The sequence below is a fragment of the Bidens hawaiensis genome, unplaced genomic scaffold, assembly GCF_021521415.1.
Source record: "Bidens hawaiensis isolate Kalapana, Puna unplaced genomic scaffold, B.hawaiensis_p1.1 tig00035465_1, whole genome shotgun sequence".
Taxonomy (NCBI): Eukaryota; Viridiplantae; Streptophyta; class Magnoliopsida; order Asterales; family Asteraceae; genus Bidens; species Bidens hawaiensis.
Window position 1 is genome coordinate 865 of NW_027496166.1, and position 23,430 is coordinate 24,294.

Genomic DNA, 23,430 nt, shown 5'->3' on the forward strand with positions numbered 1-23,430 from the left:
CTAGCACCTGCGGGGAATTGACGCCAGGAATACCTTGGAAGTAAAGTAACTATAAGACGAGTGCGGGTACAGTGTCAAGGCAAAACCCTTCACATACCTAGCACTCCGCAGGGAAATGAAACCAAGAAGGATCTTCTGGGCCATGCTTGCGCAAACGGGAATAACATCCCCGCATAGCGGGAACGTCGAGAACTAGATTGTTTGAAGCTTCAAGATGGAATTGGTGGTTTTAACATAATTGATCACTATGTTCAAAACTACCAAAACCTCATGGAGAATCTACACAAGAGGTAACTCAACGCTCCCTGACTTGCGAGGAGGTTACAGACCTACCCGCATCATACCCAAAGATCAAGCAGAACAGTGGGAAATTCTGTGTGACATTAGGACTTCCGCGGGAAGAATCCCCATGGAAAACCTTTAAACTAAACCCTTTTCAAAAACCCTTTGCTTAAGTCCAAAAGTTCACCTCACTTTGTTAAACATTCATGAGAAGAACATTGGACTGGGGGGACTTGAAGAGGTAGGTCCCAGCAGAGCCCAGTTGGACCCGCAAGACTCACCTTGAAAAGGGACGTCTGCGCAGTTGAACCCGCAAGACTCCTTAACGGACGTCTGCGCGGTTGAACCCGCAAGACTTAACTAAAGGGACGTCTGCGCAGAAACCAACTGGATCAGCAGGACCCACCACGCTCAGAGACGTGACGTCCTTTACGCGCAGTACGCAAGCTGTTCCCGCAGGAAACGCCTCCCAATGGTTTCCAAGTACTCCGCCTGTTCCCGCAGTTACGGATACCAGCCATCAGGGAAGGCTACCCGCGCAGCATGGCTACACGCACAAGGCTTAACTCTCATAATAATTCAGTAGTCACCTGAAGAAGGAATGAGCAAGCCGGGAACAGTCCCGCACAAAGGCGGGAGGGGGAATACTCCCGCCCAAATGAGCCAGTCCGTACGATACTGGAAGATCTTCTGTACTGTACCTGACGAGGTATGGGCAAAAGATCTGACCAAAGATACGACAGCTCATTGACAGCAGTATGGCGAGCAGCATGCTCTTGTACTGTATATCACTATTAGCCGCTACCTACTCACCAACTCCTGTCATACCACGTGCATAGCCTGTAGTTGGTGGAAAAGGAATAGTACACAGCAGGCCTGGTCACTGTCAGCCGCTGCCTACCCACCAACTACTAGCATGGCACGTGCGTAGGCCACAGTTGGTAGAACATGAATACTATTCAGCCGGCTACACCTCCTTGGAAACCTACCTTCGGCTATAAATACCCCAAATGGTATGATCATCTCATCTTATCTTGTATCTTATATCATATACCTGATAACTGCTCTAGCAATCTCTTAATATACATTTATATTCAAGAGCAATCTAGTCTGATTCTCACGCCGGAGGGTGGTCACAAGGAGGAACCCCCCCCCCCCTTCTCAGTGACGAGCTCACGGTGTCTGTTTTGCAGGTTATCAGAAGAACCATCTTTGCCGGATCTAACCCCTCGTGGGAAACATCTATCTAACCCCCAGGTTACCCGTAATCTGCCCGGGGTCCGATTAGTGTTTCTTCATGATTAAAGGCTATTCATATGTGAATATGGTTGAAGATTTAAACAAGAAATGCAAAATCATACTAGTAAATTAGTACTTAAGTATGAACTTACATATGCTTTGATAAGGCACGAGATTGTTGATTATTAATGTGAACAAATAAAATAAAAAACGAACTAAAAGTAATTTTGCATTTGTCGAACTCTTTTGTGCTGTCAATAATAGCTTCACCGAACATTCACACGTGAATTAGCTCAAGCACAAGTGACTTAGCGTGTAATTTTGAAGTTAGAAGTCATATGTCATATTTCTTTCACAAAAGCATATGCAAATAAGGTTCTTAAGTCCTTGTGGAGTGATAACTCCTTATATATGGACGGCATTCCGGTTAGTAATAAAAAATTTTGCAAAAAATTGCGTACTGATAGAAAGTCTTAAAACTCTCCTGCAATCATTACCATTTTCTTCTTTCTCTCTCACAAACAACCGTTGGTGCAACCCAAAACAACCGGTCACTTTGCATCACATCTTATACATATACTAGACCCTTTGTAGTGGAGAGTTTTAACTCTCCACTATAAAGGGTCTAGTAAACTCTCCACTACAAAGGGTCTAGTATATGTATAAGATGTGATGCAAAGAGTATAAATAAAGTGTGGTCACAATTCATGACATGACCTGAAACACAACACAAAAATGATATGAAAATAATTACGTTTTGTGTTGTCATATCTAGGGGTCACATTTCACAATTTCCTGACACGAATAATGTTAATGTTCGGATAATCTACTTAATTTAACGGGGTTAACCTCCTTAAAACTTTTGGTCAAACATGTACACCTACTAACTCATTTATTACCCGTTTAATCGGTTTGTACAATTCACCCACCGCCATCCTTTATGACACGTTTCGATCAATGGGTTGAACATGTAATGTTTGGGTTATGCAAATTTAAATACGTGTGGGTTAGGTTTGATATTTTTTACATAAATAAATATACGAGTCATATTCAGGCTGTATAATTCAATCTACCAACCCGTTAACCCATCAACCAAGATGATTAAAAATATTTACTTCATTAATTGTAAATTTGAGAATGCAGATAACATGACAGAGGCCTTGTTATTTGTATCACATTTTATGGGGGATATTCATCAGGTACTCCAAGTTTTTGTTATATTTTATAGAAAATATTCTTGACTTTTATTAAATAATTTAAAAATGCAAATTATCAGCCAATGCATGTTGGATTTACCAGCGACGAAGGAGGAAATACCATTGATTTGCGATGGTTCAGGCATAAATCTAATTTGCACCATGTAAGTATCATAAATTTGTTAATTAAGCAATAGCTTTCTTTATAAAAATACTAGCTAACTCAATAAATCTATTAATTTTATTTATTTTTACATTTGATTCACTAGTTTCATCTTTAAAAGTTAATGCATTTGATGTAGAAAATTATTTGTTACAAAACCCGCAAAGTAAGGTTGGCGGGTATTACTTAAATTATTTTTTTTAAAGACAAATTTCTTTTACTTTCGTATTCTGATTCCGTCTTCTGATAAGTGAAACCAGAACCTTTGAATGTTTAAAACAATTTATATATTTTAAATCAATAATTTGTGGATGATATATTTACAAGGTTGATAATAGTTTTGATGATTAATCAGGTTTGGGACAGAGAGATAATTCTTACAGCTGCAACACAATTCTACGACAAAGATATGGAGTCTCTACAAAAAGCCATTCAAGCTAATTTCACTCATATAAGAAAATAAGAACTATAGTTAAAAAGTTTGTTACGTAAATAATATATGTTACTCATAGATGATAACTCAACTTATATCAGTTTTCTATCTAATAATTTTATAATTAAGTTGATTATACGTGTTTTGTCGATTAACATTTGAGGTTTATCATTTATATACACAAAGTTCAATAATTTACGTTGATTTAATTTTATCATGGATATGAAACTTCAGGGATTATGGTCCGATGATGTCCATTCTTGGAAGGATTGTGATGATCTTTCCACATGTGTTAATAAGTAAGTCATTCTCTGTTTATTTTTTAAACACGATGAAATCTACAAAACTATTTTATAAAACTAATTGTCACAAATATTATATTAAAAGGAAATTATTTTAAAATATTGTATTCGTCTAAATTTATGGAAGGTATGCGAAGGAAAGTATAAAATTAGCATGCAAATGGGGTTACAAAGGTGTCGAGGAAGGCGAAACTCTTTCAGGTAATGATAATAAATTAATAACAATAACAATACTTGCTTTGTATATTTTTAACTATTCATTAACTATACATCTTTTCTAGTATTAAAAAAAGAATTCATAGTATGCGGTATGCATGGTCTAAAGGAAGAACGTAATTAATCTATAGCTACACTATTATTAATAATAATATTTAAACAAGTGATTGTCATTAAAAATTTAAAAAAATATATATAACGAATAAACTTTTCTAGTGACATAAAGTTAAGGTAAAAGAAGTTAATGATTCATAAACTTTTTGGTATATTTTATGAAAAAAAATAATCGTTAAAAAATCTAAAAAAATATTGTATTAATTTGAAAATTAATGTAGTATTACTAAACGTACCATAACTTGACGAATAGATTTATATTTTTAATTTTGCATTTTATTACAAAATCATTTTCTATCGAATCATTTGTCTATCCTTTTAATCTTATTGATGTTTTTCATATATTAATTAAATTAACAGATGATTACTTTGAATCGAGAATGCCTATTGTGATGAAGAGAATTGCACAAGGAGGAGTCCGATTGTCGATGATTTTAAATCGGGTTTTCGGGGATTCACATTCAATGGAAGATACATTAGTAGCTACGTGATCTGATTATTCAATTGCTTGATTCAACTATTTGTTACTAATCTAACATCCACATTTTTATGGGATGTAAATTAACTAGGGTACTCATTTTATTATACTAGATCTGTGATGCAATTCGACTTCATATAGCCTATTGTTCTTGTTCCATTTTGTTTTCGTGTTGGCACTTTCAAATACAATCAAAACATCTTAGATAAGATGGTAACTATAAGCAAGCCTTTCTAATAGCCACTCCAACCTCTTCTTGTAATACTCTGCGAACTAATACAGTCAACGCTTGGTACACTCTTCACAAAGCCTTCACTCTTAATTAGATAAGGTTTGGTCCTCGAGTCTAAGATTCTCCACGTCTAGAGCCAGTTCAGCCTCCAAAGCCTGAATACTTCAACCAACAGCAAAGAGAGCAAAGTGTGGCTCGCATGTGTCTTGCTAGTTATTCACAAAATCATCAAAACTCAAGTCTTTTTAATCACCTGCCCAATGTCCAGTGGCAGATTCAGAAAATCTAGCCAGTGGGTGTAAAAAAAAGTTCAACCTAGAACTCGTCAATTCAAACTAAAGCAAGTCAAACCAAAATGGGTCGGGTCAAACCGAAACAGGTTGAGTAAAAAATTTACATTAAACAAACAGCGTATAGAAATATAAATGTAAACAATAAATTTCATTAAAGATAAACAAAATACATATTACAACTGATCTCTACATGATTTCATCTTTTGAAAACGGCAAATTACAGCTTCATTCGTAACACTTGAAAGTGCTTCTTTTTCAGCACTAAAATCACACAAGCATTCAAAAAATCTTCACCAATTCGATTGCGTAAATTTGTCTTTATGATCTTCATTGCCGAAAAACATCTCTCAACTGTTGCGGCTGCAATAGGCAAAATTATGTTAGCTTTAATAATCGATAAACCAAATGAAAAGATATATCTTTCCTTGTTTCCATCATAACTCTAGCAAGATCCGTAATACCTTTCATATTAGCAAATCTTTCATCTTTTCGCACACTATCGATGTACAAACCAAGTTGAGATGCAAGAACAATTTTGTTCCCATTATTAAAATCAAATGGTTATAGCTTACACAATCTCATTAACTTTAATGTATCAAACTTGGAAAATGAATCATACGGATTGAAAGTCAACATGTTTTGAAATTAACTCGCGTTAATCTCATTAAAGCGATCACTAAATTCTTGAATTTCGATATCGACAACACGGTTGAAACAATCAAAATTATAATAATGTTGCTTGGTGATTGTGTACCTTTGTCTTTTGGATCTATAACCAGTGTCATCGACAAGATGTGAAGCCGCCATCACCCTAATATGTTCACCTCCTAATAATTCCAAATTTTCAATTAAAGTAGTTGAGCAATTAACTAATATGGGTTCAATTGTTATTGTTCATAATAAAATTAATTTTGGGTTTAAAAATTTCAACTTAAAATTTAAAAAGTTAAGTTTGGGGCACTAAAAAAAATTATGAATTGGTTACTAAATTTTTTTGGATTGGTCACTTTGGTCTTTAAATCTAATATATTACAAATTTATAAAGGAAACTATAGACTTGAGTCGGTGCAAACGCTCCCCCTGACCTAACACTGAATCCGCCTTTGCCAAAGTCATAGTTGGAGTGCTGGTATATGTTCAAAACTTCAAGCGATTATCCACTCTAATAGCCACATGACCTAAAAAAGGATGTGAGTTTTGTTGGATCATATACTAGTTTTTAAACCCGTGTATTACACGTGATTTGTTAAATAATAAAAATAAATAAAGTCCGTTATTTAAAAGAAAGTAACAAAATTAAAAATAAGTACAAATAATATAAGAATTCTATAATCTCAAATTTACAAATTAGAAAAAATATTTTTATATACAACATTTGTCAAAATTATTTTGACTCATTACGTACCCATAAATAGCTATGATGAATGAGATAAAAGATTAGATAATTATAAAAGGAAATTATAACACATTTGTCAAAATTGTTTTGACTCGTGGATAAGTAGGATAAATAACATGATAAATTAGATAATTATAAAGAAAATTATAACTCATTTGCCAAAATTATTTTGACCAATCACCCATGGATAAATATGATGAATGAGATAAAAGATGACAGAATTACAGATATTGTCCTTTACGTTTGTACCAGATTTCACCTGCTGTCCTTTATCTTTAAAATTGATATGTTTAGTCCTTTACGTTTCTAAATCCAACAGTGTTTAGCCCTAACTTAGTTTTTCTCTTTTAACTCATGACACATGAGGGCCAATTAGTCATTCTACCCATTAATTAAAAAAAAAAACATTTATCTTTTACCCCAAGCCTTTCTCTCTCTTTTAACCCATCCTCTTCTTCATAATCCCTCCTTCCAACCTGCAACTAAACACCTAAGCATCGCCAGGACCATCCCGATGTCTCGCTCACCGGAAACCAAAGAACAACATCGATTACAACCAAAAATCATTGTAACTCCATACCGATTCAAGCAAATAACCACCCAATCGATATTTCCTTCTGCGCCTGCTGCTGAAATATCCGGACCCGATTGCTAAACAAATTTTTTGTTTTAGTTAAAGATTAGGTGAATAAGTGTAGAAATGTGACTAATGAAGTTAGGGATCGGTTCAAGTCTGGGGGTGGGGGTCTTTGGTGGTTATTTTGGACGTGTGAAGGTGAAAATGTGGATGCAATCAGTGGTGGTGGGGAGAGAGAGAGAGTTTAACAATTATTTTGAATTTTAATTCTTATTATTTTAATAAATGGGTAAAATGACTAATTTTCTCTTATGTGCAGGGCACATAACATGAGTTAACGATAAAAACTAACTGTGTTATGACTAAAGGACAAACGCTGTTGAATTTAGAAACGTAAATGACAAAACATATCAATTTTAAAGATAAAAGACAATATGTGAAATCTGATATAAACGTAAAGGACAATATATGTAATTCTGTCATAAAAAATTAAAAAGAAAATTATAACTCATTTTTCAAAAAGATTTTGTCCCATAATACATTGATAGATAAAATGAATGTAAAGAGAGAATAGACAAAAAAATAAATATGAGATTGACATATCATTCTTATTATTTTCTTTTATTAGTATAATAAGATTAGATTATATTATATTAGTATTTCTATATACTCATTTGTAATGTTATTGGTGATTCTTGCTGACTTGTTTATTAAGTTATTTGTGATTCCTATCTAGTGTCTCATTTGTAAAGCATTTCAAACTTATGAAAATGCATAAAAAAAATTAAAAACTTACATTTTTCATCCTTAACGTTCAAAAAGCATTCTAATAATCATTTACGTCTCAGTTTTACAACACATTTCATTCTTTAGGCTAACAATCGTTAGTTTTGACTTTTTGAGTGTTAACTCATCACATGTGAAGGCAAAGCAGTAAATTTACCACCTATTTATATTGTAACTTTAACACTGTTACCGAAAAATTGTGGTAAGTTTATAGCTTTTAAAATATTCTTGTCATTTTTAAGTTTTGAGAGAGTGCTCGAATACATAGAAAAAAATATATAAATATTTCCCATGTGGTTGAGATGGTTTAATTTTCTAACTTCTTTGTCGTTCTCCTTGTAATTTGCATTGTAATGTTTTATATGTTTACAAACGTGTACTCTATAAAGAATAGTTGCTTAATATTATGATATTATCTCATATTCAATAACTGTTACAATATTTGATAAAATCACGTAGAATCACAAAAATAATATTTAAAAATAAATATAAATTATGTTACATGTATTAAAATAAATAGAAAAACATCTTCAATCTATGATAACGTGATGTAGTATTTAATGCTCAGCAAATAACAGATGGCGACAAGCTATTGAGTCAGTAAGGGTATGCATAATGGGCCGACAAAACAGGCGAATTTGGGCGAAATTTTAAAGGTACACCGCCCCCCGGTGATATTAGGGCGAAAAGGGGCGGAGGCGGGATGTTTTTGTTGTCGGAAAGGAAGAAATGAATATGATTATTATGTTAGTATGTGTGTGTGTTATACACAGACACACACATATATATATATTACTATTTGTAGCTCCTACACCATTACACCTCAAAAACAAATTTCTACCCTTTGCTGACTGGGTGCCACACGACGCAAACGTCACATTTTGTAGCTCATTCACTACGCATAGCCTAATATACATTTCTGAATTGATACGTTTGTTTAAGAAAATATCTATAAAAATTATGATTATATGTGATTTAGTAAATATGAGTTAAACACCTAAAACTAATGGTCCTTAGCATAAACAATAAACTGTTTTACAAAATTGAAACGTAAATGATGCTCAGCGGATTTTTTTTAGCGTAAAATATAAACATTGTAACGTTGTATGAACATAAAAGATTTTTTTATGTAACTTTGGCTTATTATAATGCAGGGATTACTTCATAGAATAGTAACCAACATTGAAAGTTGTTTTAATTAGGTTACTGATAAAAACTTTTGTTCCAATCAAATCATTTAACTTTCATTTTTGTTCCAATCATAGATAGTTTACCTGTATAGCAGGTAATCTATGTTTTTTTTTTAATTTTTCAATGTTTTTACTTTGCATAATAACTTTTAAAGGTTGCGAAAATTAGTAAAAATACGAAATATAATTTTAAAATTCCAAAAAATTTCAAAAAAAAGTTCGGAAAATTGCAATAAATTGCAAAAGAAAATGCAAAAATGTTCAATTTTTTTTTTTGAAAAATTGCAATAAATTACAATCCTTTTAATTATATTGTTAAGGTGGCAAATGGGATGGATTGGGTTGAAACGGATTAGGGTCGAAACGGGTTATTTTGGTTCGTGTCGGAATGGGTTAGGGTCAACAGGTTCGGGTTAGAACGGGTCAAGGTCGGAACAGATCAAAACAGGTTTCGTGTCAGTTTTTTTTTGGACCAACAAATCAGCGCTTTTTCAACACGTTATAGCTCGTTTTAACAGCAAAAGCTCGTTTAAGCGATTTTTTTCAGTTCGTTTCAGCACCTAACAGCTCGTTTAAGCGATTTTTCAGTTCGTTTCAGCACCTAACATCTCGTTTAAGCGATTTTTCAGTTCGTTTCAGCACCTAACAGCTCGTTTAAGCGATTTTTCAGTTCGTTTCAGCATCTAACAGCTCGTTTAAGCGATTTTTCAGTTCGTTTCAGCACCTAACAGCTCGTTTAAGCGATTTTTCAGTTCGTTTCAGCACCTAACAGCTCGTTTAAGCGATTTTTCAGTTCGTTTCAGCAATTTTCAGTTTGTTTCAGCACCTAACAGCTCGTTTAAGCAGTTTTTTCAGTTCGTTTTAGCACCTACAGCTCGTTTCAGCACGTTTTGACAAAAATGGGTTGTTTTGGTTCGGGTCGGAACGGGTTAGGGTCAACAGGTACGGGTCAGAACGGGTACGGGTCGGAATGGTTCCAGGTCGGAATGGTTAAAACGGGTTTCGGGTCAGTTCGTATGCATATGGAAGAGTTGAAAACCAGTAGCATAGGTGCGCATGATCATCTTATGGAAAGAAATCTTAACCTGTTGACCCTAACCCGAAACCTGACCCGAAACCCGTTTTGACTTTTCTGACCTGGACCCGTTTCTACCTAGACCCGTTCTGACCCGAACCTGTTGACCCTAACCCGTTCTGACCCGAACCAAAACAACCCATTTTGGTTAAAACGTGCTGAAACAAGCTGTTAAGTACTGAAATGAACTGAAAAATCACTTAAACGAGCTGTTAGGTGCTGAAATGAACTGAAAAATTGCTTAAACGAGCTGTTAGGTGCTGAAACGAATTGAAAAATCGCATAAACGAGTTGTTAGGTGCTGAAACGAACTAAAAAATTGCTTAAACGACCTGTTAGGTGCTGAAATGAACTAAAAAATCGCTTAAACGAGCTGTAACGTGTTCAACACGCGCTGATTCGTTGGTCCAAAAAAGAAACTGACCCGAAACCCGTTTTGACATGTTCCGACCTTGACCCGTTTTGAGCCGTTCCGACCTTGACCCGTTCCGAACCTGTTGACCATAACCCGTTCCGACCCAAATCAAAACAACCATTTTTTTAAGTGACCAGTTTCGACTCAAACCCGTTTCAACCTTAACCCGTTCCGACCCATGAACCGTTTCGACCTAACCCAACTCATTTGCCACCTCTAACAATATAATTAAAAGGATTGTAGTTTATTGCAATTCTCAAACAAAAAAAATTGAACATTTTTTAATTTTTTTTTTCAATTTTTGCAATTTATTGCTATTTTCTGAACTTTTTTTTTTGCAAATTTTCGGAATTTTAAAATTATATTTCGCATTTTTACTAATTTTCGCAACCTTTAAAAGTTATTCTGCAAAGTAAAAACATTGAAAAATTAAAAAAACCTAGATTACCTGCTATTCAGGTAAAATATCTAGGATTGAAACAAAAATGAAAGTTCAATGACCTGATTGGAACAAAAGTTTTTATCAGTGACCTGATTAAAATAACTTTCAAAGTTAATTACTATTTTATAATGTAATCCCAATGATGCAAAAATAACTTTCAATAATCCATGCCTAATAATCTATTCACCGCCACAAAACTTTCAATAATCCAGGCCTAATAATCTATTCACCGTCACAAGTTTTATGAAGGGGGTAGCCGCCCACCTTAAACTTTTTCATTTTAGCGTAATAAGTATGTGAAAATCGCGAGCGCCCCCCATCAAATTTTACAGTCGCCCCTTTGAACTTTTGAAACTATTAAAGAAAGAAAAGAGTAAATTTTGATTGATCGGAAAACTTTTCCGGCAAAGTCTGTATATGAAAACCTGCATGTTCTATTTATAAATGGAGAAGATGACTTTCTTTCTTATCCTTTTATGTAATAGTGTGAAAAATGTTTACACCGACATGCATCAATATACTATTCAAACTTTAAATAATTTAATTATTTATTATAATCTAATAAAACTTTCTCACATGGAAATAATGTATATTACGTTTTATAATTTCATTATTCTTTTATTTATCCTTTTATAAATATATATTCTAAATATACTTTAACTAATAAATATACATAAAACATAATATTACTTAGCATATAATTTAAATACAAACTAAATAACGGTAAAGAAAAAAAAATCATTTTCTCATTGTACATTAATAATTTATTTGTTTCTATTCCTCCTTTAATTTGTTTTAATAAATTTATACTTTCTTAGTGTACAAAATTTAGTTTATAAGACGTTTAGATTTTTATGTGAAAAAGTCTTTTATGTTATTACTTCATCAGTCTATTTTACATCAGTTAAAAAACGTATTATCATACGGTACAATTTTCGGTTAAAAGTTTATAGTTATGCCACTTATTATATATAAGCAATAATGTTTGATGTCTTTGTTAATTATATTAAATTTAGTTTGGCTATATTTTTTTTAAACAACCAATCGAAATTTTTTTGATTAATATTAGTCAAACGATTGTTAAAAATTTATGCCCCTCATAAAAATTATTTCTGAGTCCGCCACTGACTGATATTGATCTTGAAACGTCAAAAAATCAGTACCGAGGATATCAAATTTAGTACCGGTATTGTACCTGTATCCTTTTGCTCATCTCATCCTGAATTTAAAATAATAATAATAAAAATAAAAATGGTAAAATTATTACTAAATCAACGCTATGAAACGTAACTTTGGCAACAAGTATCATGAAGCACGTGCATTTTTCTCGCGTTTCTACAACACCCATCAACCTGTCACTGTTACAGACTTACGTCTCCTTAATTCTTTCTAATTCTTTCTCTCTCACACAAAACAAAACAAAACACCATTGCTATTATGTTATACATACCATCTCAAATTTATGTGTTATTAGTAATACCCTAATCTCCTTTTAAATACCCACCCATTTCAATGTATATGTATATCTTCGATCCATTTAAAAATAAAATGGAAATATGCAGTAAATCTTTGATGATTTCTCAACAAAGTTATAGCTAGCAACTATTTTTGTAATAAATATGTTTCCTGTTTCTGTTAATTAATGTGAATATTTGGTTTATTTTTTATTTTTAATATTTGATTAAAAAAACCAGCCCAAGTTACTGGGAGATTGCTAAAACAATATCACAAAATAAAAAATCTTGTAGTTTTCATCAATTGATGAACAAATCTATGTTACTGTCTGTTGATGCTGCAGAAAAGTTAGGTTTTCTCTATTTCTTTACGATATAATGTTTCCTTACCTATATTACTGTCACTGTATACAAATTCACCTATCTTATGTTATTGCATGCACCAGAAAACCTTCACATTTAGCTTCTGGTAATGGCATTAGCAAGAATTTCAAGAAACTGGAAACAATCATCAGGAACATATGCCATTAACCGCTGCCTAACAGAAAAAGAAGTTCCAAAAGATGTTCCTTTTAACCCCAAAGCTGAAACAGTTGACCGGATGCTGTACCAACAAACCGTAAGAAAAACCGATCACATGAAATTTGAAAGCAGGGGAACACGGGCAATGCAAGGATACAGGTTTGCTCATGCCGAGAGGGTGACCGAGGAATATTCTGATTCAAAATGCGAGAAGTTTCGGTATGGTAATCTTGAGGCTACTAAACCGGGTGATAAACCTAGAGTTGTTGTTCTTGGTACTGGATGGGCAGCATGTAGGTTCCTTAAAGGAATCGATACCTCAATGTACAATGTTATTTGCATTTCACCTAGGAATCACATGGTTTTCACACCTTTGTTAGCATCAACTTGTGTTGGAACTCTTGAATTTCGGTCTGTTGCTGAGCCCGTTGTGCGCGTTCAAACAGCTTTGGCTAAGGATCCAAATTCCTACTTTTATCTTGCTTCGTGCACATCCGTTGATACAGACAAACATGAAGTAAGCAACTTAAGGTTTTCATGTTTTGACTAGAGTTGGCAAAATGGGCGGTTAGGTTGGGTGATAGGTAACTTTTGGTATGGGTCATGACGAATTGGGTTTGCCCGATGCACATTTTGTCCTGAATTTCACATTTTTATGAATTATAATTTGTCATTTATGACTACAAAAATATATTATTTCAATAATGATATGAAGGGTGTTAATTGTCTCGGGTTGAATTGTTCAACCCGAGCACGACCCATGTTTTGGTTTGTGTCAAAAACACTTAAATCGTGTAACCTGAACACAATCCATTTAACCCACATTTTTAAATGTGCCAAACGGGTTGGCGGGTGATAACCAAGTTGTAAACTTGTTATCAGAGTTGGTGGTTGTAAAAAAGTGGTCATAAAGGGGTTATCAGGTCACAGGGCCATCTCCGAGAGTCATGAAAAATTTTGGGCCAAAGGTGAAAGAAAAGATTTGGGCCTTAAGTAATTTGGTTTAAACATTATAAATACATATTTTTTTAAAAAAAAGCATATATATAATTTCAAAAAAGAATAAATATTCGGGCCTATTGGGGTGTTGGGCCGAGGTTGGTCGACCACCCGGCCCTGCCTCATGGCCGTCCTTGTCGGGTCACTTGTTAACTAAATGGGTTGACGGGTCTATTAACTAAATGAGTTAAAGAAATCAACCCTAGAGATGCTGACCCAAAACCTAATTACTTTCGTGTCGTGTTCCAGTCGTATTTTAGATCATGGCAGAAATAGCTACCCCTAGTATTTATGCATCAAAAATCCACTAAAAGCTTGTTTTGTCTCGTTTGGCCTGTTTAACTTATTTTTATATCATACCCATTTAAACCCATAGAGATAAAACACAATAATTACATATTTTCTTCTGAAACTCCAGGTAACTAGTTTTACCATTTAATTTTGAAGTTACCAACTTCAAGTTATTATTTATCTTTAACGGGTCAAACAACTTTTTCAGGCATATCCGAGGAAGAGAAGGAGCAAATGTTGCACTGTGTTGTTATTGGAGGAGGTCCAACTGGAGTTGAATTTAGTGGTGATTGAGTGATTTTATAGTGAGAGATGTTTATCAACGTTACGCACATGTTAAAAACTATGTTTGTGTCACTCTTATTGAGGTAATTATTGTCATTGTTTCATATATGTAATTCCATGTTTTCTGTTTAAGTATGATTATTTATGTTTCTCTCTCTCGAAAACAGGCAAATGAAATTTTGTCGTCTTTTGATGTTGGACTTCGCCAATACGCTACAAAACACTTGACAAAGGTAACTTTATGAAGATGAGTGAAAAAACTGATATTTTAGTTGAAAATTTTAATTATATCTAACAATAAGTTGCATATTAGTATGGTGTACGTCTTGTTCGAGGTGTTGTTATAGAGGTGCACGCGAAAAAGCTTATTCTTAGTGACGGGAGTGTTGTACCTTATGGACTTTTGGTGAGGTCAACTGGTGTGGGTCCCTCTGAGTTTACAAAACAGCTAAATCTACCTAAGTCTCATGGTGGAAGGTAAATTTCTTCTCGCTTTGGACCAAAAATTATACTATTTTGGAGCTCTATATATCAAGAAATCACCCGTTAAATGGTTAATTTTTCACCATGTTAGTTATGACCCGTAATACAAAAGATTAAACCTTTTTTAGAAAACGGGGCTGAAATTTACGCCTTAGAATAATTACAAGAAAGCTTTTCTCAAATATGCAGGATTGGTGTTGATGAGTGGTTAAGGGTTCCTTCGGTTGAAGATGTATTCGCACTTGGAGACTGTGCTGGTTTTCTTGAACACACAGGAAGGCCAGTCCTTCCTGCTCTAGCTCAGGTTTAACTTTTCATTTGACTCAGGTTGACTTTAAAAGTCAAAAGACACATTTTTTTACTAGTGAAACATGCTTAATGTGAAACAACAGGTTGCTGAAAGACAAGGAAAGTATCTTGTTGAATTGTTTAACAAAAAGCTTGGGAAGCAAAATGCTGGAAAGGCAGGTTCTGCAAATGATGTCAATCTTGGAGATCCGTTTGTGTATAAACATCTTGGAAGCATGGCTTCTGTTGGGCGGTATAAGGCACTTGTTGACCTTAGTCAGACAAAGGTAATTATAATAATAATAATATCATTTTTTGCCCCATTTCTGTGTATAAATTGTTGAATAAAGCATTTATTATCTTGTTTACTACAGGATGCAAAGGGGGTGGCGATGGCAGGGTTTTCGAGTTGGCTGATTTGGCGGTCTGCTTATTTGACACGTGTTTTGAGTTGGAGGAACAGGCTATATGTCATGATCAATTGGGCGACAACCTTGGTCTTTGGGAGAGATAATACAAGAATTGGATGAATTAGTTAGTCTACATTAGCTTCAGAGTTATGAATTTTTGTTACTGGTATTGTAGTTTGAAGCATTTTGAACGCGAGTTAATCAATATGATGATGATCATAATAACAACCATTAAGAAGACATTAAATAATGCGTTTCACCTTATCGTGCATGTGATTCCATTTTCCTTTGCAGTCTAGGATGCGCTACTCCATCATTAGCGAGTCATGTACTCATGTTCATCGTTGATATTAATATGAAAGAACATTCCAAGGGCACATCGGTCAATAGGAGTGAACTTGTCATCACTTGCTTTGCCTCTCATGGTTTTGCTTAATTTTCAGAAACACCTGCAGTAAGCTAACATATACATAAATGAACATTAATTTTCTCTTCAATGATGCATCTTAGTAAACATTCTTACAGTTTCACATAATCACTATTTTTTATTTTTATTTTTTATAATTACATTATCTATTAGAAGAATTTATTAACCTTTTAATTTTGTATTATTTAATATAATAACAATATTTAAATCTTCTAAATTTAGGGAAATTTTATGTTTTAAAATTTTAAACTCAAAACATTATATATTATTATATAGATTAAAACATTCCATGAACTAAAAATATTACAAAAGTTGAAACTACTTCTAATCGTTTTATTTTGATGTAATTTTGGCACATCCATTGGTATGGTATGCAAATCTATCAGGGTAGTGACAGCATGTCAGCATCTATGGTTTTGCCATTTGATGATCTGTCTTAGCTTTTTTGCGCCCATAGGATGTGGTAGTTCATCAACCAACAAGGGAGAGTATCAATATCAGCTTTGTAGTCGTAAATCGACATAGTATAGTAGTATCTTCAATGAGGCTGAAACATGTTAGTGTTCGACAAATTACCGTCGTTGGATTTGATGGATGTCTGCTTGTTGTTTCCATTTCGCGTATATATCTTTCAGTATGTTCCACGCATATTCATATAATAAATGTGTTTTGTGAGCTACATTAAACTTGAAGCAATTATTAGCTAAAGTATGCATGTCTGGTCCAAGCTACATTTAGCTCCTTATGAAAGCTGGAGCAGAGACTCGAGCATGGGCGGAATCATCATTCATGTATAAATGTATAATTGAAGAAGTGGAAAGTTCAATTTATTTTAATTATTTTCTTCGTAAGTTTTCATTTATTCTTAGAAGGTCCCTCCATAGTTCCTTAATAGACAACTCCACCTTTAAAAATGCTTAGATTTAGTTATTAGAAAAGTTTATTTTGTATGTTTTTTTTTTCTAATTCACAATTTTGTCCGAAACAATATGCAAAACAGCAGTAAGATGCAACATACTAATCAAAAGAAACATTTATTCAAAGACTTTACCAATCAATTGCCAAGTACAAAAGTGAAAGAAACAATACATACACACATACATTTTGAACACACATTAATCAATGCACATACATAATGAAGACACATATATAATAAGAACAATTCGAAAATAGAAAGACATGTTATAAACTTATTTCTTGCATGTGATTCCATTCTCCCCACCTTTGCAATCAAGCATGCCATATTTCAGCATCATAGGGTCATGTTCATCTTTGTTTTATAAGGAGAGAACACACAAAGGGCACAATCTGTTGATAGGAGTGAACTAGTCTTGTACTTGTCATCACCACCAATCACCGGCATTGCCACTCCTGGTTTTGCTGGGTTTTCAAAATCAGGACGATAAGTTCTACCAAGAATTCCTTCCACATTAGATGACAACCCAAAGAATCGGAATTGTACTTCTAAATGTGCAAAGCTATCATTTGCAGGAATTTGATAATTATGTATCTTACTATCTTCTTCTGATACTGGAATCACATTAACTGATATTTCTACAAGATCATGTATAGTGACGGTTAAACTATTGGTTGTTGAAGTCCTTTCAACTTGTATATCCCCTTGGGTTGAATTCCATTCAGATGAATGGCCCTCCGGAATTATCAATTCCGTTCCATCGTGTGATAACTTTAGGTGATCAATGTTATCATCCCATTTCTCGGTCCTTGTGGCTTCAAGGGTGAAGTTATGATGACCAAACTTAAGACCCAATGCTTGGATCCATGTATAGTCCCGAGTTCTACCTTCGGGTCTAAGTCCAATAAAGCGTGCATTGATTTGGAGATTGGTGTCAGATATCAAATTGAAATGCTCGTTACTCCTTCCATGAAAGTAGAAAACAATTCCATCTCCACCTATGAATCGTGGGTCGTAGCATGCAGCTCCAGGTCCATTGCAGTTCGGTTTACGCGCTATCAAGTGCAAACAAATAATTGATCATTCCACCATCTAGATGTAAAATCTGTATTATATAATCTACTTATGTTTTCCCCTTGTAGTTAGTTCTTTGTGCCAAATAATTAGGATTTTAAAGCATATTCATTTCTTATTATAACACCAAATGCATATATATTGAAACGATAGCTAAATATAAAAAATCTAGGGAAAATGAAGGTTAGACTATTACTTACATTTGCACACGGCCTCACATTTAGGTGAGTAACAATCAAGAAAGCAAGCTTTGTCTTTCGGGTTCTTCGGCTTAACTTTCGGGCATTCTATGGGACATATGACACGCTTCTTGAAACACTTACTCTTACGGCTCTTGCAAGTTAAAAGCTCTTGTACGGGCTTGACTGGTTTTGGAGGCTTAACTCGCTTAACCTTATTACCTGAAGCAGCTTCGGTTACCATCGGCGCCAACAATGCATGCAAAAACAAAATCATGAGTAGGGTTTTAAAGCTTAACATCTTCATTTGTTGTTTTTGAAATTTTAAATCTCTAAAATTATGAAATAAACAAAAAATGGAATGGTATAAGAATTAGTTGATGTCCAAACTCTATATATACAAGTATACTCGGTGTGGTTTCAGCTACTTTTGAAATATTTTAAATGTTCCTAGCTAGTTGTGTTAGACCAAGTTTGGTTTTAAGAATTTCTTGAAGTCAAAAGTGTTACATCACCAAATTCAAATTCTAATTACAATAAATATATGTTGAAGTTGTACATGTACTTATTTGAAACAGTTGAAAATTTTATTTATTATTTTTGATAAAAGTTCTAAAATGTCGATTATTGAAGTAGCTATATATCAACCAATGTTTTGTAAATAGACTAGCGTCTGACTTCAACCTATGGTGTTTCTTTAATTTACAAGTTGGCAGTCTTGAATAAAGGAGCATGCAATCCAATAGCAAGTTTCCACCGATTTAGATAGAGACAGATAATGCTCGGGTTCATTCGGTAATCTATTAGCTTGTAACTGAACCGATGACAAGAACAATTCTTGGTGTGCACGATATCCCATCAACTTTCTAATTATCTTATTTTAGGTAGTTACGCGTTGTGTTGCATTCATTACGTTACGTTACACTGCCAAGGCTGGCTCTCAATAATGGCAGGGTGGTTGACCGACACCAACCTAATACCCCGCTATGCTTGAATTTTTATTTTTTTAAAAAGGTTTATATATGTACATTTTTTTAAAAAAATGTAAAATTATAAGTTATTAGTTAGAAGAGGAGATGGGGGCACCGATATGGGTATGGTGCGTGACTTCCAAACTACATGGCAACACTGCTGCCACCTTATATGGGTAGGGTGTATAACTCCATTTCATGACAAAAAGGTTTATTTAGGACATTTATTGTAATTGGAGAATTAAAAAACAAACAAAAAGTTCAAAGGTATTTATGGGTAGGTGTTACTAGTGATTTTATGGTTTGCGGGCACCTTGATGGTATAAATGAGGTGGCAGTACATAATTAGGCGGTGCATGGGTAGTACTCATAAGTGTCCATTTCCCCCTAACATCATCCCAACCCAAATCCTAATTAATAAGTCATGAGTTTATAACCAGCCCAACCCAGGTCAAACCGAGTGTGTTTGAATTAATTTATGACATTTCCATAAGTTCATAACCATTAACCATCCTAATAACTCATTTAAAACCTTGGCAAAATACTGAGGCGAGATAAAGAAAAGGAGATGATCAGACTTAAGACAAGCAACGAATGCCGAACAGAACACCCTGTAGTAATTCGCTGGTGCCAGATCTGGCTCCCTCCTCCAGCCTCTGCTAGTACGCCAGTCGCCACTCCATTGTTAGGTCTTTGAGTTTTTGACTGAATACTGAATTTTAATGCCATTAAACTAATAGTTGCTTGTTATGGGTTTAGATCAAATACAAATGAAATTAACGTGCTAACTGTGAGAATCAAGTAGAGTAATTATATATACAAGTAAGTTAATTACATAATTACTCTACTTGTATCTAATTATATATACAAATGAAATTAGCACGTTAATTTCATTTGTACGTTAATTTTCCCTTAGTTGTTATTTATATGTTTAGTTTATAAAACTAAAGATTAATTTTTTGATTGTTATTTATGTTTAGTTGTAATTTATATGTTTAGTTTTATAAAATTAAGGGTTATTTATTTTTAGTTTTATAAAATTTATGACTAATTGTTTGACTATTATTTATTTAAGGCTGGGATTTATACTCGTCTTCGGTCTAAACTTTTTTAACGATTTTCGAAGACAACCTATACACTGTGTTGTTTTACTTTGGGTTTCATTGCATTACATACATGGCTACATGACTACATTATGTATTATTACCAAATTTATTAATTATGTCATGATGAACTGGAATTCGTGCCAAAAAAACCGTTCAAACCTCATCACTAGGAGTCCGGGACTACCAAAATCTATGGGGGCATGGGGCCTATTTTTGATTTTGGTATATGGCATTATTGCAAATGGGAAATCCATTGTAACATGTAACATGAAATTTGGTAAACTTTTGGTATGAAAATGCATAATTATTACCAGCCGAAACTCTTTTTTTCTTAGTATCGGGATCGACAACGGTCGTAACGGTAACCGACCGAACGTCAATTTAATTTTGTCTTTTTTTTAGTTTTGGGATCAACAATGGTCTAGTTTTACTAACGTTGAGATATTAATTTTTAGTATATCCTATTTTATAGGATTTTTACATCAATAATTTGGTGAGAATAATTTTTAATTTAATGAGATGTTATAACCCGTTTAAGGAATATCTGGGTTTGGTAAGACCATCCAATGAATCCGGGTCAAATGCATGAGAAGTCTCCATTTAAAAATCAAGCAAATCTGGTGACTCCAAAAAAAGGGGGAGCGACCACATCGCGACACATAGGGTTTTTATGTCTTCGTTTATATATATTATAGATTTGTAGCGGAATATTTTATCAAGACTGTAGTTAGGAAAATTGATTAGAGTTATAAAAACACAATGATTCTTATTTCATAAACTCGGAATAAAACCTTTTTTTTATATACAAACATAAGTTTTATAAGGATAAACCCTAATTTACAAAACACATTTTTTTATTCTAGTGACAAGCCACTTATTTAAGCTAAAATACCGCAGACATCATTCATGTGTCTCTTGTTTAAAAAATATATGATCAGCATGAAATACTGTTGAGTACATTCATTTATAAACGACACATTTTACAAATACCAGTAGTAACCATCTTGTAAGTCTACAGAGACTTAATTACTGTAATGTAATGAAAACATTTTGATAATATTTTGAAAGCATTTGGACTATTTGTCATGAGTTTAATAAGTTTAAAAATCATCATGACAGTATTGAAAAGCCAGTTGTCTCACAAAAATATGAGTTGTATAAAAGCTCGAATGTCTCACATTGAAAGTTTATAAACAAAGAGTTTCTTGGTATTAAGCACATAGTTAAACACAATGTAGAATGTCTAGATTAGTATAAACCCGATAATTATAACGATAATCACGAGATTAGAAACTTTATACAATGGCACAACTTCTTACCTTGTTCGGCAGAAGCTTTTAGATTCGCGTACGAAGCTTCATTCGAATGAATTGGCTACGACTACTCAATGGTATTATACCAATACTCTTAATATATGAAAGTGAGAGAGAGAGAGAGAGAGAGACGTGAGAATTTTGGAGGAGGAAATGAAGTCTGGATTCCTCTCATTTTATAGCTGAAATTTGGTTTGTTCGCGTATCGCGATGACAACGTGTCTCGTCAGCGTAACCTTCATGTCGTGTATCGCGATGGTTTACTTACGGGTCCGTCGCGTAGCGTGACAGAAACAAAAGTTTTTTGGATAACTACACTTCATCGCGTATCATGCCGAGGCTTATATCAATTTGCCGCGTAGCGCGATAGGAAGGTATTAAATAATAAGTGCATCAAAGCGTCACATTGCACCCATCGCACTTTACCCGAGCTCGTGCACGTAGGGGGCTTTGTACCCTCCTCTATGACCACTGAGAGTGTCTTATCATATAAGAATATTATAATGTGAGATATCTTCCTTATAAAGAGCTTACAAGTTTTATAATCTAACGATGTAAACAATAACTCACTTTTTTATTTATATCAAGATGGAAAAATTCATTTTTTTCCTTCACCAATATTAGATGAAAACTCACTTATTTTATTTTTTCACTTTTTATTTACTCGTATTTCTAATTTTTATTTTTTTTGGTTTGTTATACTATAAAACCCCAAGATCAACACCTAAATCAGTTAAATGTTTGGTTTGTATGTGTAGAAGGGTGGGCCGCCGTCCATCCATAATTTTTAATGTCAAGCTCTAATTTTTAGTCTAATAGATATATAGTCTAGCTTTCTTGTTTTAGTCAAAATGTTCATAGTCTAAAACTTGAAGTCCAAGGCCCAAGCTAATTAAATCTAATCTTAATTGTTTAATTTTGAGTTTTGAATCCATCGTTTCATCGTGAATCAACTTCTGTCTTCCAGACACCGCTCCGATTTCACATATTCTTCCAACCATCACGTCTCGTCGCCTCGCCCCACTTCCGCCACCGCCCCCAGCCGACCTGTATTCTGCCCCCATACAAAAATTTTATGTATCCATGACTTATGTGAGATATTCTAAAGTGTTACAATTATGGTGTTGATACTAACTATGTGATGGATGAGGTTGAACAACTGTGTGGTCAATTGTGGCTAAAAAGGCCAAGGTGAAAGCATGGGACAGATCGTCTAAAAGCCGTGAGGAGGGAATAGTGAATATTAGGGAAATGTTCGAAACCAAAGCTTCCATCAAGAATGCATTTTAGTACCAAAATTGATGAGTTCATTTATTACCAAGACGTGACAAATTACTTAATAAATAAATCGTGCATGAGTCATTTTTAATGTACTGTAGTGTAAGAAACTTATGTTTTAGTGGAGATCCAAGTTCAGTCAGTTTTTACAGACAACACTTTAGGAAGAACATGAGTGGCTCAATGAAGAAAGATTGTGATCTTTGTGATCTCTAGTTCGATCCTGAGAGCGTTCGGGTTTTACCACCAGTGGGCCTTTGAGCGGGTGGGTTTTCCCCGAAAATAGAGATAACTAGGATGCGTTTAAAGGCTCCGTAAGGCAAAAATGCTAAAACGCTCAAAATGTACAGTCGATAACCTAAAACGCTCAGCCAAAAACTAAAACGCTCAAAAACGGGTTTCGTGAAAAAAAAAGTAAAAGATTGATCGATTAACTATCCAATTCTGTTTTTTCGGTGAATCGATGATTAATTGGGTATGTATTGATGGTTCCGAGATGTTAGAGATGCGATTTTATGGATCAATTTCGTGAATATAGGTATTCTTGTACGTTAAGGTATGTTAAGGATTATTGTATTGCATCTTTTCTCTCTCTATATATGTAC

General features: G+C 34.0%; 2 protein-coding genes and 1 pseudogene across 3 annotated transcripts; 2 read left to right on the plus strand and 1 right to left on the minus strand.

Annotated features, from left to right (window-relative positions):
* Positions 1 to 2,657: 2,657 nt before the first annotated feature.
* On the plus strand, positions 2,658 to 4,523 carry LOC143587369 (endonuclease 1-like). The gene is made up of 6 exons (XM_077068672.1): positions 2,658 to 2,720; positions 2,798 to 2,881; positions 3,236 to 3,331; positions 3,548 to 3,612; positions 3,743 to 3,816; positions 4,306 to 4,523. Exons 1-6 carry the CDS (start codon positions 2,670 to 2,672, stop codon positions 4,434 to 4,436), a joined length of 501 nt encoding a protein of 166 aa, XP_076924787.1. The 5' UTR covers positions 2,658 to 2,669; the 3' UTR covers positions 4,437 to 4,523.
* Positions 4,524 to 12,732: 8,209 nt separating this feature from the next.
* On the plus strand, positions 12,733 to 15,821 carry LOC143587371 (internal alternative NAD(P)H-ubiquinone oxidoreductase A2, mitochondrial-like; annotated as a pseudogene). The gene is made up of 7 exons (XR_013144879.1): positions 12,733 to 13,344; positions 14,304 to 14,463; positions 14,548 to 14,613; positions 14,694 to 14,857; positions 15,053 to 15,167; positions 15,256 to 15,438; positions 15,526 to 15,821. The product of XR_013144879.1 is annotated as an internal alternative NAD(P)H-ubiquinone oxidoreductase A2, mitochondrial-like (transcript).
* A 1,266-nt stretch (positions 15,822 to 17,087) lies between these two features.
* Positions 17,088 to 18,401, minus strand: LOC143587365 (uncharacterized). Its single transcript, XM_077068670.1, has 2 exons — positions 18,179 to 18,401; positions 17,088 to 17,983 (listed from the first exon to the last, which is right to left on the minus strand). The coding sequence occupies exons 1-2, from the start codon at positions 18,399 to 18,401 to the stop codon at positions 17,241 to 17,243; spliced, it is 966 nt and encodes a 321-aa protein (XP_076924785.1). The 3' UTR covers positions 17,088 to 17,240.
* Between the last annotated feature and the right edge of the window lie 5,029 nt (positions 18,402 to 23,430).

Bases quoted from the DNA above. Each gene is read 5' to 3' on its own strand.
- LOC143587369 (XM_077068672.1), top strand. From the start codon at position 2,670: ATGACAGAGGCCTTGTTATTTGTATCACATTTTATGGGGGATATTCAT. The intron at 2,882-3,235 runs GTAAGTATCATA...ATGATTAATCAG, and splicing joins ATAAATCTAATTTGCACCAT to GTTTGGGACAGAGAGATAAT. The intron at 3,613-3,742 runs GTAAGTCATTCT...AATTTATGGAAG, and splicing joins CTTTCCACATGTGTTAATAA to GTATGCGAAGGAAAGTATAA.
- LOC143587365 (XM_077068670.1), bottom strand. From the start codon at position 18,401: ATGGTAACCGAAGCTGCTTCAGGTAATAAGGTTAAGCGAGTTAAGCCT. The intron at 17,984-18,178 runs GTAAGTAATAGT...TGGTGGAATGAT, and splicing joins ATGTGAGGCCGTGTGCAAAT to CAATTATTTGTTTGCACTTG.